At 38.5% G+C, this 13411-nt stretch overlaps 4 protein-coding genes across 5 annotated transcripts; 1 reads left to right on the top strand and 3 right to left on the bottom strand.

The window, feature by feature from the left end:
- On the top strand, positions 1-773 carry LOC121770106 (probable chromatin-remodeling complex ATPase chain). The gene is made up of 4 exons (XM_042166904.1): positions 1-199; positions 295-329; positions 537-591; positions 685-773. The coding sequence occupies exons 1-4, from the start codon at positions 1-3 to the stop codon at positions 771-773; spliced, it is 378 nt and encodes a 125-aa protein (XP_042022838.1).
- Positions 774-1912: 1139 nt separating this feature from the next.
- LOC121769845 (serine/threonine-protein kinase PBL27-like) lies at positions 1913-5334 on the bottom strand. The gene is made up of 5 exons (XM_042166609.1): positions 4815-5334; positions 3926-4119; positions 3626-3815; positions 2819-3210; positions 1913-2711 (listed from the first exon to the last, which is right to left on the bottom strand). Exons 1-5 carry the CDS (start codon positions 4963-4965, stop codon positions 2088-2090), a joined length of 1551 nt encoding a protein of 516 aa, XP_042022543.1. The 5' UTR covers positions 4966-5334; the 3' UTR covers positions 1913-2087.
- A 2370-nt stretch (positions 5335-7704) lies between these two features.
- Positions 7705-10942, bottom strand: LOC121770758 (pentatricopeptide repeat-containing protein At1g08070, chloroplastic). Of its 2 annotated transcripts, XM_042167527.1 has the most exons (3): positions 10815-10942; positions 8322-10208; positions 7705-8167 (listed from the first exon to the last, which is right to left on the bottom strand). In XM_042167527.1, the coding sequence occupies exons 2-3, from the start codon at positions 10116-10118 to the stop codon at positions 7757-7759; spliced, it is 2208 nt and encodes a 735-aa protein (XP_042023461.1). In that variant the 5' UTR covers positions 10119-10208; positions 10815-10942; the 3' UTR covers positions 7705-7756. The 2 variants fall into 2 exon arrangements, with proteins under 2 accessions (XP_042023461.1, XP_042023460.1); XM_042167526.1 differs by lacking the exon at positions 10815-10942 and having other exon boundaries at positions 8322-10804.
- An 814-nt stretch (positions 10943-11756) lies between these two features.
- On the bottom strand, positions 11757-12428 carry LOC121770821 (monothiol glutaredoxin-S10-like). Its single transcript, XM_042167596.1, has one exon. It carries the CDS (start codon positions 12256-12258, stop codon positions 11950-11952), a length of 309 nt encoding a protein of 102 aa, XP_042023530.1. The 5' UTR covers positions 12259-12428; the 3' UTR covers positions 11757-11949.
- Positions 12429-13411: the final 983 nt, after the last annotated feature.

Consider the following 13411-nt stretch of genomic DNA (forward strand, 5'->3'; position numbering starts at 1 on the left):
ATGTCTCAGATGCAAAAGCAGTACTATAGGGCATTGCTACAGAAAGATCTTGAGGTTGTAAATGCCGGTGGAGAACGCAAACGTCTCCTCCTCAACGTGGCCATGCAACTAAGGAAGTGTTGCAATCATCCATATTTATTCCAAGGTGCTGAACCTGGTCCACCTTATGCAACTGGAGAACTTATAATAGAACATGCTGGTATGCTCTTTCTTTGACCTCTAAGGGAAAATGATGATTACTTTTCCTGCTCAATGTATCTTTGATTTTATAAAATATGGCATCATCAAATGCAGGCAAGCGTGATTCCAGGGCTCTGATATTTTCACAGGTTGGTTATCTGGACCACGTGTTCTTTTCTGTCTCTCTCCCTCTGAATACCTAAAATACTTGGATTTATGTTTTTCGATTGGAGAAAGGAAGGAAGTCCAAGTTTTTCGATTCTGCACTGAGGTTTTCTGGTTCTCATTTATGTAATTCATGTTAATCTTCCTGGCAGAGCAATGTATTCATAATCTAGTCTGGTAATGTTTGACAGTATACCATTGAGGAAAAGGTGATTGAGAGGACGCTTTGGCGTTCCAACAGGGTCGGCTAGCATAACAAAACTATATTACCTTTCCTCCTATCATTGGAGTTTGTTGCTACTATGTAAATATAACATTCAACTTATTTATGTCATGCAGCTGTGAACAAAGATGAGCTGTTGCAAATGGTGATATTTGGCGCGGAAATGGTTTTCAATTCCAAAGACAGCACAGGCACAGCACAATAACAGATGAAGATATTGATAGAAAAGAGATTACAGCTGAACTCGACGCCAAGATGAAAAAAGCCATCAAATTTAAAATGAATGAATGATAGTAAGCTTGTAACTATTTAATTAATATTTCAACATTCTTGGCCACTTGAAGATGAGAAGGTAGAGAGCTGCATACTTTATGAATATCTTTAGTTATCACCAGATATATTCTCTTGAGTCGCTTGATGCATGGTTGTTGACCCAGATGTGGGCCAGCCTTTGACTGCTGGAACAAGTATCCTTCTCTAACCTTCAACCTTTTCGTTTCAACATGGAGCAGACGAGACTTCAACAGTTTCATTAGGGCCTCTGAAAAGTATGGTCGAAATGATATCCTCTGAAATGGAAGGGAAAACAGAGGAAGAGGTCGATAGATATAAAGAATTGAACGGTAAGTAATACTGAAGCTAGCTTATACTTGATTGCTTCCTATTTTGACATATTTCATCTCTTCCATTTCTCTTTTTCCTTGGATGTTCTTGTTTATGAATATTTGATTATGGAGGAGGTAGATAACACGATTAAATAAGTTCTTTAAACTTAGATATTGTGTTTCATCCACACAACATTACCACAGTTGTATATTATAGTTTTCTTCTAATTTTTAAAATTCTCTAGGTTCATTTGCTTCACAGCCAATTGAATTTGAATGAATTAAATTATTGTAATTCAATTCCAAATAAAAATGATATACGGAATTGAATTTGAAGAAATTGATATGAGGAGTGTATGCAATGTGTTTGTGTGTGTGCAGTGTGTCCAATTTTATAACGATGTAGAATTCCAATTATCTAATTTTGATATGAAATTGGAATTGTAATTCAATTCCAAATCAAAATTTTGTGGTACCAAACATTGGAATTGGATGGATGAAAATGGGAGCGCCTCGGTGCGTTTCTTATCTACAACCATCTACACCTTCCTTCACTGCTTTCTTCCAAGTAGGCATAAATCTAATCTAACTATTCATTTATTATGGCAGCAGGCAAGGAGGAGAAAATTATATCAGCGGTGTTTGGTGAAATATCTCATCTTTTTTTATTTTTTTTTATTTTAGAAAATGATAAACAAGATCAATAATTTGTGTTCAAGTACACAATGGCTGCGCAAGATTGTGCAAATAACTTTTCATGCGTAAAGACTAAGTGCAAAAAAACGTTAATACATTACCAAATTTCTTTATAACACCAAGGCTCTACATACACAGATTTATCATTACATGCAGCCCTTCACCTCTCTCCATCTTGATCTGATCTGATCTGATCAAACATGTGGTTTGAAATTCCTTCATTCATTGCCATCGAAGCTACCCATTGCACTTGTCCTCTTTCTCTCCCTCCAGTTCTCACCCCACACCTTGGCCAGAGCAACGGCACGTTCTCTCTCTAGATCACGATTCCTCGAACTCTCTCTCACTCTACCTGCACTCGCCGGGCTGTCTCGCTGAGAGTCGGCACGATCCGCCTCGTCTGAACCCCACTTGCTCCCGGACCCACCGGAGGTTTCTATCCTTCGCAGCTCCCCACCGACACTGAACTCTCTCGGAGACTCTCTCTTCCTCAAATCGGGCGAGTTCTTGTGGGCGGAAGAGGAGCGATGGTGGCCTCCACGCCCTGCATCATCCAGACCGTCCATTCCATTGGATGCACTCCTCTCGTGCCTGTGCCTTGGAGTAGATGAGCCAGTTTTGTTACTCCGTGCAGAAGGCGAGTTAGGATCGTACGTTTGGGACGCTAGATACGTCAAGGCTGTCACGACGTCCCCAATTAAAGGCCTCGTGGCAGCCTGCTCTTGCAAGCACATGGCAGCCACTGCTAACGCTTGATACAGACCTCGGATCGGATACTGGCCTTGTAGATCGGGATCGGCCATTTTGGGGAACTTTCTTCGATCCTTGAAAAGTGGCCTCGCCTGGATCCATGGAGTCAAGCAAGTGACAAAATGTCAATTCACTATGATCTATCATATAATTGCACATATTAAAACAAGCACAACAAGGGAAGGAAAGAGCCACATACCCAAGCAACAAGATTATGCTCCCCTGCACCTCGATTATTGTCAATGGCCTTTCGACCAGTGATGAGTTCAAGGAAGACGACTCCAAAACTGTAAACATCAGATTTCAATGTCAGTTGGCCAGTCATGGCATATTCTGGAGCACAATAGCCGTAGGTGCCCATCACCCTAGTTGACACGTGAGTTTTATCGCCAACAGGACCCAACTTTGCAAGCCCAAAATCCGACAACTTAGGAAAATAATCCTCATCAAGAAGGATATTAGAAGATTTTAGATCTCGGTATATGACCGGTGGATTGGCTTTGTCATGCAAGTATTCTAGTCCCTTGGCTGCCCCAGCAGCGATTTTCATCCTCGTATTCCAGTCCAAAGGTTGTTTATCGGGTGAAAGATCTGCAGACGGACCAAGAAATTCAAACGGTAGACTAAAGAAGACATGCAATTATCTAAATCCATCCAAACAAACATCGATTGTATGCTTTAGCATCGGCAGTAAACCCCATCTTAAACCAACATTGCCTCCAAAACTAGCTTAATGCATACCTATAATCGGATTATAGACTACATATCACCAGGCCAATAGATATTCATTGGTTACAAGAAAACCTTGCCAATTTTCATAAGTTGGTTAATGTTCTGATATCATTTATGGGAGAGGGTCACCCCATCATATAAGGTTTCCACTTCTAATATCATTCAAATCTTAGATCATATGATTATCCCCTAAAATTAAGTGAGCCTAAGTTACAACAATAATCAAGAATATAAATGTCAGGTTAGAGTTCTGATACAAAAAAAATCGGCTAACCATGTAAATGATCTTCCAGAGATCCCAATGGCATGTACTCATAAACAAGCAGACGCTGGTCACCATCAGCACAATATCCGATCAAGTTTACGAGATTTTGATGGTGTAACAAGCTAAGCATGAGAACCTCCACCAAAAATTCCCTATTCCCTTGAAGACCATTCCTGTCAAGTTGTTTAACTGCGACCACCTGCTCGGAAAAAACAATTTTCAGACTACGAGTTTCAAACCATCCACTTAAGGGCGAAAGCACTTAAAGCTAACAATCTGGTTATTCGATTTACAAGGAATCAAACATACCTGACCCGACTCCAACTTGCCTTTGTAAACTCGTCCAAACCCACCTTCGCCAAGTAAGCACTCCGGTCTAAAATTCTTTGTCGCTGCAGCAAGGTCCCGGAATGTAAATGTTTGGGCAGCAATGTGGGCTGTTGGCTCTTTCGGGATTCCTGGTTCCTTCTTAGAATCATGACTATTTCGAGCTTTTGATTTATCTGGAAAAATAACAAAGCATGCATAGAGTAAAAAAATACTACCGGTTATTTCATGAAAAACGGAAACTATCAGTTCTACTCATAACACATTCCCCACTTCAAATCCTCCCTCGGCATTCCATACACCAAAAGCTATGAAATTCTACCATGCAACGAAATGCATACAGGAACCATCGATTCTCCAAGTTCCCAACCTATGAACAATTTAACTACTCTAACTGCATTTCTCATAGATGATGAAAAGTGAAGCAATAGAAGATCAACACAATTAACTTGCATTACGTTAGTTACATTTACTATCCCGAATTGGATATCACATTCTCAGAACCTCAAACTATAGCCAGGTTTTACACTGAAAATTGAAAAGGAGCACAATTTAAAAATTAACTATGAATTGCTACATTATCAAACATACTCCTCCCACAATTGAATGAAAAGACAATTAGAAAAGACCATCAACCAACATTTCCCTTTCATCCAAGATCAGAAAACCATAATATTGACTCAAATTCATCATAATCACCAAAAAATAGAATTCACCATAGATCAAGAAGAAGAATAGATCTCCCTATCATGCCATCACAAAAACACAAACATATCTATCCAAATTCAATACATTCAACCACAAATATCAATCCACTAAACTGAAATATAAATAAAGCAAAAACATGAAAGCAAAATGCTTAACTATATACCTGAATTCACTCTATTAACTTGGCTGTTAGAATGAGCAGCTGAACCATCTTTGAAAGGCTCCTTTTTTCCCATTTCTTTCACTCCATTATCAAAATCATTGCCGTTTCCATCCTTATTCGATGATCCAAAGCAAGGAACACACCCACCCATATCAACTCAACCTCAAAACCCCCCTTTTTAATTATATCTATCTATCTATACATCTATTCATGCTCACCACCAAAAATGCTTGCATCCGTCATTTCAAGGTAGCCCATTCATAAAAATCTAATCTTTGGAACTTTTTTGGGGGATTTTTTTTCAGGGAATGATCAATTATCCCAATTAGCTCAAGATTTGGGATCAGACACTGCTTGTTTTGAGAGAGGAAAAAAAATAAAGAGTAGATCAACAAATCGAAGAAAATCTCCGATTCTTGAAAAGTAGGGTGGAGGAAGAGGAGCAAAATTGAAATAAGAAAAAGATGAATTCGAAGAATTAGCAAAAGGAAAATCAAATAAATTAATGTGCAAGAATTTATTTATATGCTGCTGTGTTTGAGTGTGCTTGGGGTTTTATACGTGGAAATAAAGAATTGCGTGATGGTGAAAGTCAAAAAAGCAGGATTTATCTTTTTCAGTAAAAAAACTTTAATTAAATTCTGTAATAGTGAATTAGTTGAATCTTATCTGCATTGGAATTTGGAACTATGGAATGTAATGTTACGTACTATCTGTACATTTATATCTACATGCCATATTTTCACATGATGTTAGATTTTAAAATTTGAGTTATAACTGAATTTTTTATAATTCGTTATTAAAATGATTTTCTTTAGATTATAATTTTATGTTCTTTTTATTGTATGGCATTAGTATTGGTAACATGTAATTGAATATGTGTTAATCAATTATTAATGATATTAGAATAGGGAGTATATAATAACTCAACAAAATCAGATTAGATAGACATCACCAAATCATTATGATTTATTATAAGTATCTATTTTAAAACATTAATGCATCAAAAACATCTAATAAGTTAAATTTTGAGGACTATTGAAAGCTTACCCAAACCCACTCATAAATTGGAAAATTATGGCATTGTTTGTGTGAAGAAACTTACTACTACTATTTAATTAAGCCCTCAAATTTAGTTGTCATTATAATAGTGTGAGAACTGAGATACATATTTTATTTCATATTTTTTAAATATTAGAACTCGCAAAATTGTGTGTAGTAAAAAGATGAAGGAAGAATTTTATTGTCAAGATCTGTGATTTTAAAATTGTTTTTCATAACGAATAGTTTTTTGAAGGCGAAATCATGTGGAGTAATGATTCAATGCTCGCAAGTACTAGAAATACGAGGAACATTTTTTATTACTTGTTTAAAGGTGAAATCATCGTAATTATTGAATATTCGCATCTCATGTGATGACTTGAACAAAAAAATATAGTATTATTGTATCTTCAATGGAACTTTTGGAAATTGGAATAATTAAATTGTACTTCAGGTAATATATAAGAAAAATAATCACGAATATCCCACAAATAAACTCTGTTTTTCCCTTTCTTGAAGGAATGAGAACTACCCCCTCCGTCCATTTAAAAAGTCCTTTTGTCATTTTAGTTCGACTACGATTTATAAACTATTTACTTTATTCAAGTTTTAGTATGCAAACCCCACATTCCACCAACTTTTTACATTCACAATCCAATATAAAACTAATACTTTAAATGAGTCTCACATTCCACTCACATTCTCCTTTTACTTTTATTCACAAAGTCAAATAATTTCTTCAAACTCATGCCGAGTCAAAATGACTCTTTAAATCGTGGACGGAGGGAGTAAGAAAACTACTACTACTAGAAAACTAGATACAAAAACACAAAATAAAACTCCAAAATATAAAAAAAAAATTATGAAAGTGAAAGAAATAGAAATAATTTAATTAGGATTAAGCGCCGCCTAAATTGTCCTGACCTAACACTTGTTATGGGGCTTCAACGTTACACTTCACATTTCATTTTTCTATTGTCTCTCTCATTATAAATAAAACAGTATCACCCCTTTTGTTTTACGTTTCCTCAAATTTCAACCTATAACCAACTACGTCGTGACAATTTTAAGATACTCATTTGATTTATTCTCATATTCCACATTGTTCTTTCTCAAACACTATATAATGATGAAGACAACACAATAAGCTCAACTATAGAGTTTCATCCTGCTATAAAAAAAGTAAGAATGTGCATCGGACCAACCCAATCAATATAAAAATTCTCATTTAATCGTGTTATTTTTTTCAAAATATTTTATTTGTTGTAATCGTAATTTTTGAATTTAAATTTTCGAGTTAATCCGCCAAACTCGCATTTTTTTCCAAAGTAAGTTGTATATCAATAATCCCTAGAATTGTTATTTTTTTGATATAATTAAATTAAGTGAATACAATTACTTTATGCATTAAATACAAATATTCTTACATTCTCATCTCATCTTAAGTGGGATTTGAATTTGAGATAAATACAAAGCTTATGATAGTTGTCAATATGGCTATTAGCCCATAAAATAACAAACTTTAACTGAAATACGGTATATTCCATAAATTTAACAGTTTGTTAATGAACTCATATAGTATAGTGATTTTCCGATTATAAGAAATTCTAGCAAAATTTGAGAGACATTTTTAACCTAGACAACATATGAAACAACACCATTTACACTCTTTAAAAGCTGTCCACCTACATAATTTGACGTGTCATGTTGAATTCAATTTAGGAGGATATCAAACTCAAGACAGATTTACTACAAAATGTAAATTCAAGATGTTATCGACAAAATTTTATATTTATAGAAAATGCCAAATTTTAGCCAAAGTTGATGAATTCATTCATATAAGCCCTTATTTAGAAAGAGATATTTACACTAAAAAAATGTAGTAGCATCAAAACAATTATTCACCAATAGTCCTTACAAGAGCAATGACCATCTTTAAAATGATGAAACCTGCTTCGATCTCTTGCAATAATCTCTCTGTTATAAATCTTGGATATGATCTTTGTTGCTGCGTGACAATTCCCACAAACTCTTAAATTCTTCACAATCCTCAACGTTGTTCCTGGCTCTGTACTAATCAAACCAAACGCAATAGCCAGCCTCTCACTATGCTGGCACACCACCCCTTCCTTCCACTCTCGGTCCACGTCGTAGTACACCTCCGACGTGTCCGTCACGTGCCCCGCCGCCCTCACCGCCTCCTCCACCTCGTCCAGCATCTGGTACACCTCCTCGCTCCTCGGGTGCATCCGGTCGCTCACTAGAAACTCGTGGACCACGCTGTCCACCTCGATCGATGTCGACCCGGGCACCTGTTGCAAAACAAAAAAGAAATACTGTAAATATAACATTATCCCACGTCAGTCGGTATAAAGAGAGAACTGAAACCACTATATAAGTCTCATTGGTCTCTCCTTCTATCGCATATTGGTTTTAGAATGGGAATCTATGGATTTCTATCAGCACCTTCTTTAGCCCGGCGTCGTTCAAGTATGTCCGGATCTTCGCCACCTCGTCCCACTTCCCGGCCCCCGCATAGATGTTCGACAGCGCCACGTAGTTCCCGGGGTTTCCCGGCTCGAGGTCATAGAGAATTTTGGCGGCGTACTCGCCTAACTCGACGTTCTTGTGGAGCCTACACCCTCCGAGGATGGACCCCCAAATAGCCCCATCTGGCTCGTGTTCCATCGTTTCCACCATCGTCATCGCCTCATCGAGCAGCCCTGCTCGCGCGAGGAGGTCAACCATGCACCCGTAGTGCTGCAGGCGAGGAGAGATCCCGTGGTCACGGATCATTGCGTTGAAAAACTCGCGGCCGAGATCCACTAAACCAGCGTGACAGCAGGCGGACAGCACGCCTACGAAGGTGATGTTGTCTGGCTTTAGGCCTTCGTTGGTCATCTCCGTGAAAAGGTCAATAGCTCCCGCAGCGTATCCGTGCATACCTAAACCCGAAATCATCGCGTTCCAACAGGCTAAACTCTTCCTTTGCACGCCACGAAAGATCTGTTTTGCAGCCACTATATCCCCACATTTGGCATACATGTTGATGAGGCTCGTCCACAGAGTCTCGTTGGGAAACTCCGAATAATGCTTCTTTACATACGTATGTATCCACTTGCCAAGATCGAGTGCGCCTAAGTGCGCGCAGGCAGGGATCACGTTCAAGAAAGTGACGTCGTTTGGCTCCACGTTGTTCAGCAAGAGCAGGCGGAACACTTGCAGCGCCTCCTTATACTTGCTCGTGTGAGCGTATCCACCAATCATGACATTCCACGAGACAAGATCCTTCTCTTGTACAGAATCAAAGATGCTCCGGGCCATGTCCGGATCCCCACACTTGGCATACATATCAATCATGGCATTGAGAAGCTTGAGATTTGAACCGTGCCCGTGTTCCTCAATCCAAGAACGAACCATGTCTCCCATTTGCATATCACATTGGTGAGCGCAGGCCGAGAGAATGCTGAGCATAGTGCTCACATTAGGGCTGACTCTCTGTTTCCTCATCTCATGAAATAAGCTCAGAGCCACATCAAACCGGCCGGTTTGGGCGTATCCTGCTATCATAGCATTCCATGACACGACGTCTCTGATAGGGATAGCATCAAACAGCTCACGAGCTTCATCAACATAACCCCTCGACGCATACCCTGTGATCAAGGCCGTAAACGACACTGCATCTCTGTAATCACTCTTATCAAACACCATTCTTGCATCATCCAAATCCCCATGTTGAGCATACATGTTGATAAGCGAAGTGTGTGCGTACACATCATCAACGAGCCCAAATTTGAGCACCTGCCCGTGTACCTGCTTCCCCGTGTCTGCTGTCGGGAGTCTCGTGCAAGACTTGAGAAGAAAAGGGAATGTGTAAGAATTCGGCTCAAGACCAGAGAGCAACATGTCTACATAATAATGTAGGGATAAACTCGGGGTAGAGCTCAGCGAATATCCACGGATCATCATGTTATATATGACATGATTCGGGTTGTGAATGGAGTTGAAGATTGAAACAGCATAAGGAAGGTCTCCATGAGGGCTAACGGCACAAAACTCCACGAGCTTGCTCAGTGCGAACTGCGTGTTGTGGAGGCCAAACTTGATGAACTGAGAGTGGATTTGCTTAAAGGTGTCTAAACTCCTGCATTTGGAGAGGAGGCCAAGAGACGGGTGGGAGTGAATGAGCTCGTAGGGAGGATCGAACGAGCTGGGGAGGAAATGTAAGGGATTCGAGGACAGTATCGGTGCTACAACTGCCATATTACACTTGAAAATCTTACTTCACTGCAGTCTATACAAAATAGCCAGTTCCATGAGTGATTTGGGAGGGACAAATACACTCCCAAGTTCCTACAAAACACAAATAAACACATGATTTATGCAATAGTATTCCTACTTTGATGCTACTGCACATTTATCACACAAGAAACATATATATTCATCACTTTCAAACCAACCAAAAATTGTGGCAATGATCTTCAAACTCTCAACTGGCCCCAAATCAACACATATGAACAAATCAAAGTAACACAGCTGGGAAATTACTTTTATGATTGCTATGAATTTCAGCAATATATGCAACACCAAAATATAAGAACCTATTAAGAAATCTTGAATCAACACTACGGCTAATTACACAGCAAACAAGTGGAGCAACTATTTAAGAAAAAAAACTCAATTAATATCAAAACAAAAGAGCTCACACGCAAATTACTCAAGTTGTAATTAATACAAAACAAATTCAAGAATATTTTGCGGTTAATTACAACCCATTTTTACATTAACAATGTGTGTAAGTGCGACGTATGTAAAATCGAAGCTTTTGAAGGATTTCGAAAATAGCACATGAATTTAGTTCGCAAAATCGAAACTTTCCAAAGATTTCAACAAACCCACGTGATTTTAATACGAAATTGCATTGTAAAGAAATGCATGGAATTGAAGAGGAAAAGGAACCTGAAAAAACCAAGAAAATGTGGCGGCTATTTTGATTGAGATAACCGTTTATCTTTGTTAGCTACGGTGAAGGGTAGCAACAATTCTGTAACAAAAATATCTGGTTTGGCTTGAGAATAATATCATTTACTATTTATTATATACTCATTTTTAAATTCCATGTTGGGTAAGCGGAATTGGAATTTCCTATGTTTGGAATCGTAATTTTTCATTGTTTATAATCCGTAATCTACTTTAATTCCCTTGGAATGATTGGGCTTCTCGAAAAGTGGGCTTTCGTCAATCATGAGTTGGGCTAGAAGGGTTGGGCTTGATTTTTTTTATTGTTGCTAGGCCCAAATATTAATAATTAATTTCTGATAGTAGTATTTAAATTCCTTGATTTTGTATAAGAAGAGATACTCCTGTCTCATAGTGATCACCGAATAAATCTTTTTTCATGACAGCCCCACTAGATAATAGCAAAACCAAAGGAGGTGTTAGAATCTGGTATATTTGGTACAACTTTGTTGAGAGGCTTCTTCATCATTCTCCTTTGAGTAATCACCCTTTCTTTATTGAGAGAATCAAAATCAAAAGGGCAGAAACTGTTGAATGCAAAATGATTAAAAAATAATATCCACTATAAATACTCCCTCTAAGAGTTTTGAAAGGCCACACCACTGCATTTGGACAGCACTTAATGCAGAGAGAATATGCAAGAGTCTATGTGTCATTTCAGTCTGGTTTTTGTGTCTGATCAAAGAATATAACCACACTCACTTCCTCTATAATCATGCTTCCACCTTTTGCTTGCAATTCTTCATGAGCTTTTAAGGATCTCATCATGTGTTGATGATCAATGTTCAATGAAAAGAATGAGCAAGGATTAAAGATGAAGAGTTATATATAGTTAAACAAAGTTTGATGATATAGTTAACTAATTGTAGATTGTAGCAGAAGTTTATAAGCTTCAAACTGGTCTATTTAGATCAGAGAAAGTCTATGTACATCCTTCAGACAGTGCCCTTACAAAATCCGCGGCGCCTAGCTAAAAAAGAAAATAAAAAGAAAAGGAGCTACACAAGATGAGTAGAGCTTGATTTGGCCTTATTAAAAATCACCGCCCTTTCATGTTCATGTTGTTGAGTGATCTCTATAGCCATAAGGCCCCTGCATCTTTGAGCATCTTCTTGAGTGAGCCGTTGAGCTGCAGAGTCATCACCGTGTTTGCAGAGCCAACGAGCTTCCCCCCAATGAACACTGCAGGTGCAACAGGGCTGCAGCCGAGCTTCATCAAGGCCGACTCCAATTCCTTCCCTCTTGAGTCCTCATCGAGCTCGTGAATCAGAGGGCTCACCCCTTGCTCGTAGAATAGTCTCTTGATGGCGTGGCACATACAGCACGTGCTCTTGCTGAATATCACCACTGCCCTCTGTGAAGAGATCTTAGCCACTCTATCCATGATCAAACTTTAATGGACAATGCAGAGTGTTGTTGTTTCTTGATGTGAAAATGCAAGTGTTTTTTGTTGGTGTTTTTCTCATTGTTGGTAGGCTTTGTATTTATAGAGGGAGATGGAATGAGGTTTGATTGTGTAATTCTTGCAAAAGATGTCAAATCTTGAAGATATTTGTATAGATGCTAATGGTCTGAAATGACATCTGTGGTTTCATTATATTATTGGAATCTCTTGAGGCCTAAAACTATGCAGATAACCAAGAATTCTGACTTTACCTAAAGCAGATTCACAGCAATGTTTCTTGAGAAATACGAGCAGGCCGACTTTGCATCCTCTTTTATTGTGGATAGGCAGCGCACCTAGATGCTGCAATAGCGAGAATGTCAACTCTGGTAGATAGGAGGGAATCTGATATGAGCAGAGGATGTGGACAGATTTCTTGCATCAGCTGATGGCGAGGGGCGACGAACATGCTTTTACAACAGGGTGGTGAGTGGATAGAACATTCTATGTGCTGTCTGCAAGATTTTGGAAGGAAGAAATGAGGAATGTTTGGACCACATTATGTGTGTTACAAAAGTAGATTTGGATAAGCCCATAACAGAATCCTCAACTTTTGCAAACTGTGGAATTTGCTGCTGCTCTTAATCATATCAGAAACTCACACACACACACACACACAAACTTGTAAAAGAATTATCTGTTTGGCGTGAGATGACATCAAAGTAGAATCGAATGTGGAGAATACTGTCCTAACTACACATGCTACCCACTTGAATCTGGCCTCGGCTATCATCATCCCCGCATGAGGAAGGAGATGATGGAGCAAGGCCTGAATGGAATCTGTTCTTGACTTCTGAATTCATTCAATCTTCCTCTTCAGGTTTTGAAGCGGGACGAAATAACAGTTAAAAAAAATTCATGCTTATCAGCAGAAACCACTGGCTCCTGTGATGACATGAAATCTCCTAAAAAACATATTCCTTTTCATCAAATATTCTGCCACTTGTGTTGCTCATGTAATTCATTTTATAGCAGAGAATCCTCCCAATATTCAAATATATTTGTGGGTGACTCATTAGTGAAAGTAACTAAATCCATTGCTGTCCTAATCCTAATCCATGTCTTAATCAAGAAATACCTCCTGAACAACATA

Source organism: Salvia splendens, chromosome 16, assembly GCF_004379255.2.
Source record: "Salvia splendens isolate huo1 chromosome 16, SspV2, whole genome shotgun sequence".
Taxonomy (NCBI): Eukaryota; Viridiplantae; Streptophyta; class Magnoliopsida; order Lamiales; family Lamiaceae; genus Salvia; species Salvia splendens.

Excerpts from the sequence above, each read along its gene's own strand:
- LOC121770821 (XM_042167596.1), bottom strand. The coding sequence starts at position 12,258 with ATGGATAGAGTGGCTAAGATCTCTTCACAGAGGGCAGTGGTGATATTC.
- LOC121769845 (XM_042166609.1), bottom strand. The coding sequence starts at position 4,965 with ATGGGTGGGTGTGTTCCTTGCTTTGGATCATCGAATAAGGATGGAAAC. Across the intron at positions 3,211-3,625 it reads TCTGGAAGATCATTTACATG|ATCTTTCACCCGATAAACAA; the intron begins GTTAGCCGATTT and ends GTCCGTCTGCAG. Across the intron at positions 2,712-2,818 it reads AGCATAATCTTGTTGCTTGG|GCGAGGCCACTTTTCAAGGA; the intron begins GTATGTGGCTCT and ends CCATGGATCCAG.
- LOC121770106 (XM_042166904.1), top strand. The coding sequence starts at position 1 with ATGTCTCAGATGCAAAAGCAGTACTATAGGGCATTGCTACAGAAAGAT. Across the intron at positions 200-294 it reads ACTTATAATAGAACATGCTG|GCAAGCGTGATTCCAGGGCT; the intron begins GTATGCTCTTTC and ends CATCAAATGCAG. Across the intron at positions 330-536 it reads GGGCTCTGATATTTTCACAG|TATACCATTGAGGAAAAGGT; the intron begins GTTGGTTATCTG and ends AATGTTTGACAG.
- LOC121770758 (XM_042167527.1), bottom strand. The coding sequence starts at position 10,118 with ATGGCAGTTGTAGCACCGATACTGTCCTCGAATCCCTTACATTTCCTC. Across the intron at positions 8,168-8,321 it reads ACGACGCCGGGCTAAAGAAG|GTGCCCGGGTCGACATCGAT; the intron begins GTGCTGATAGAA and ends GTTTTGCAACAG.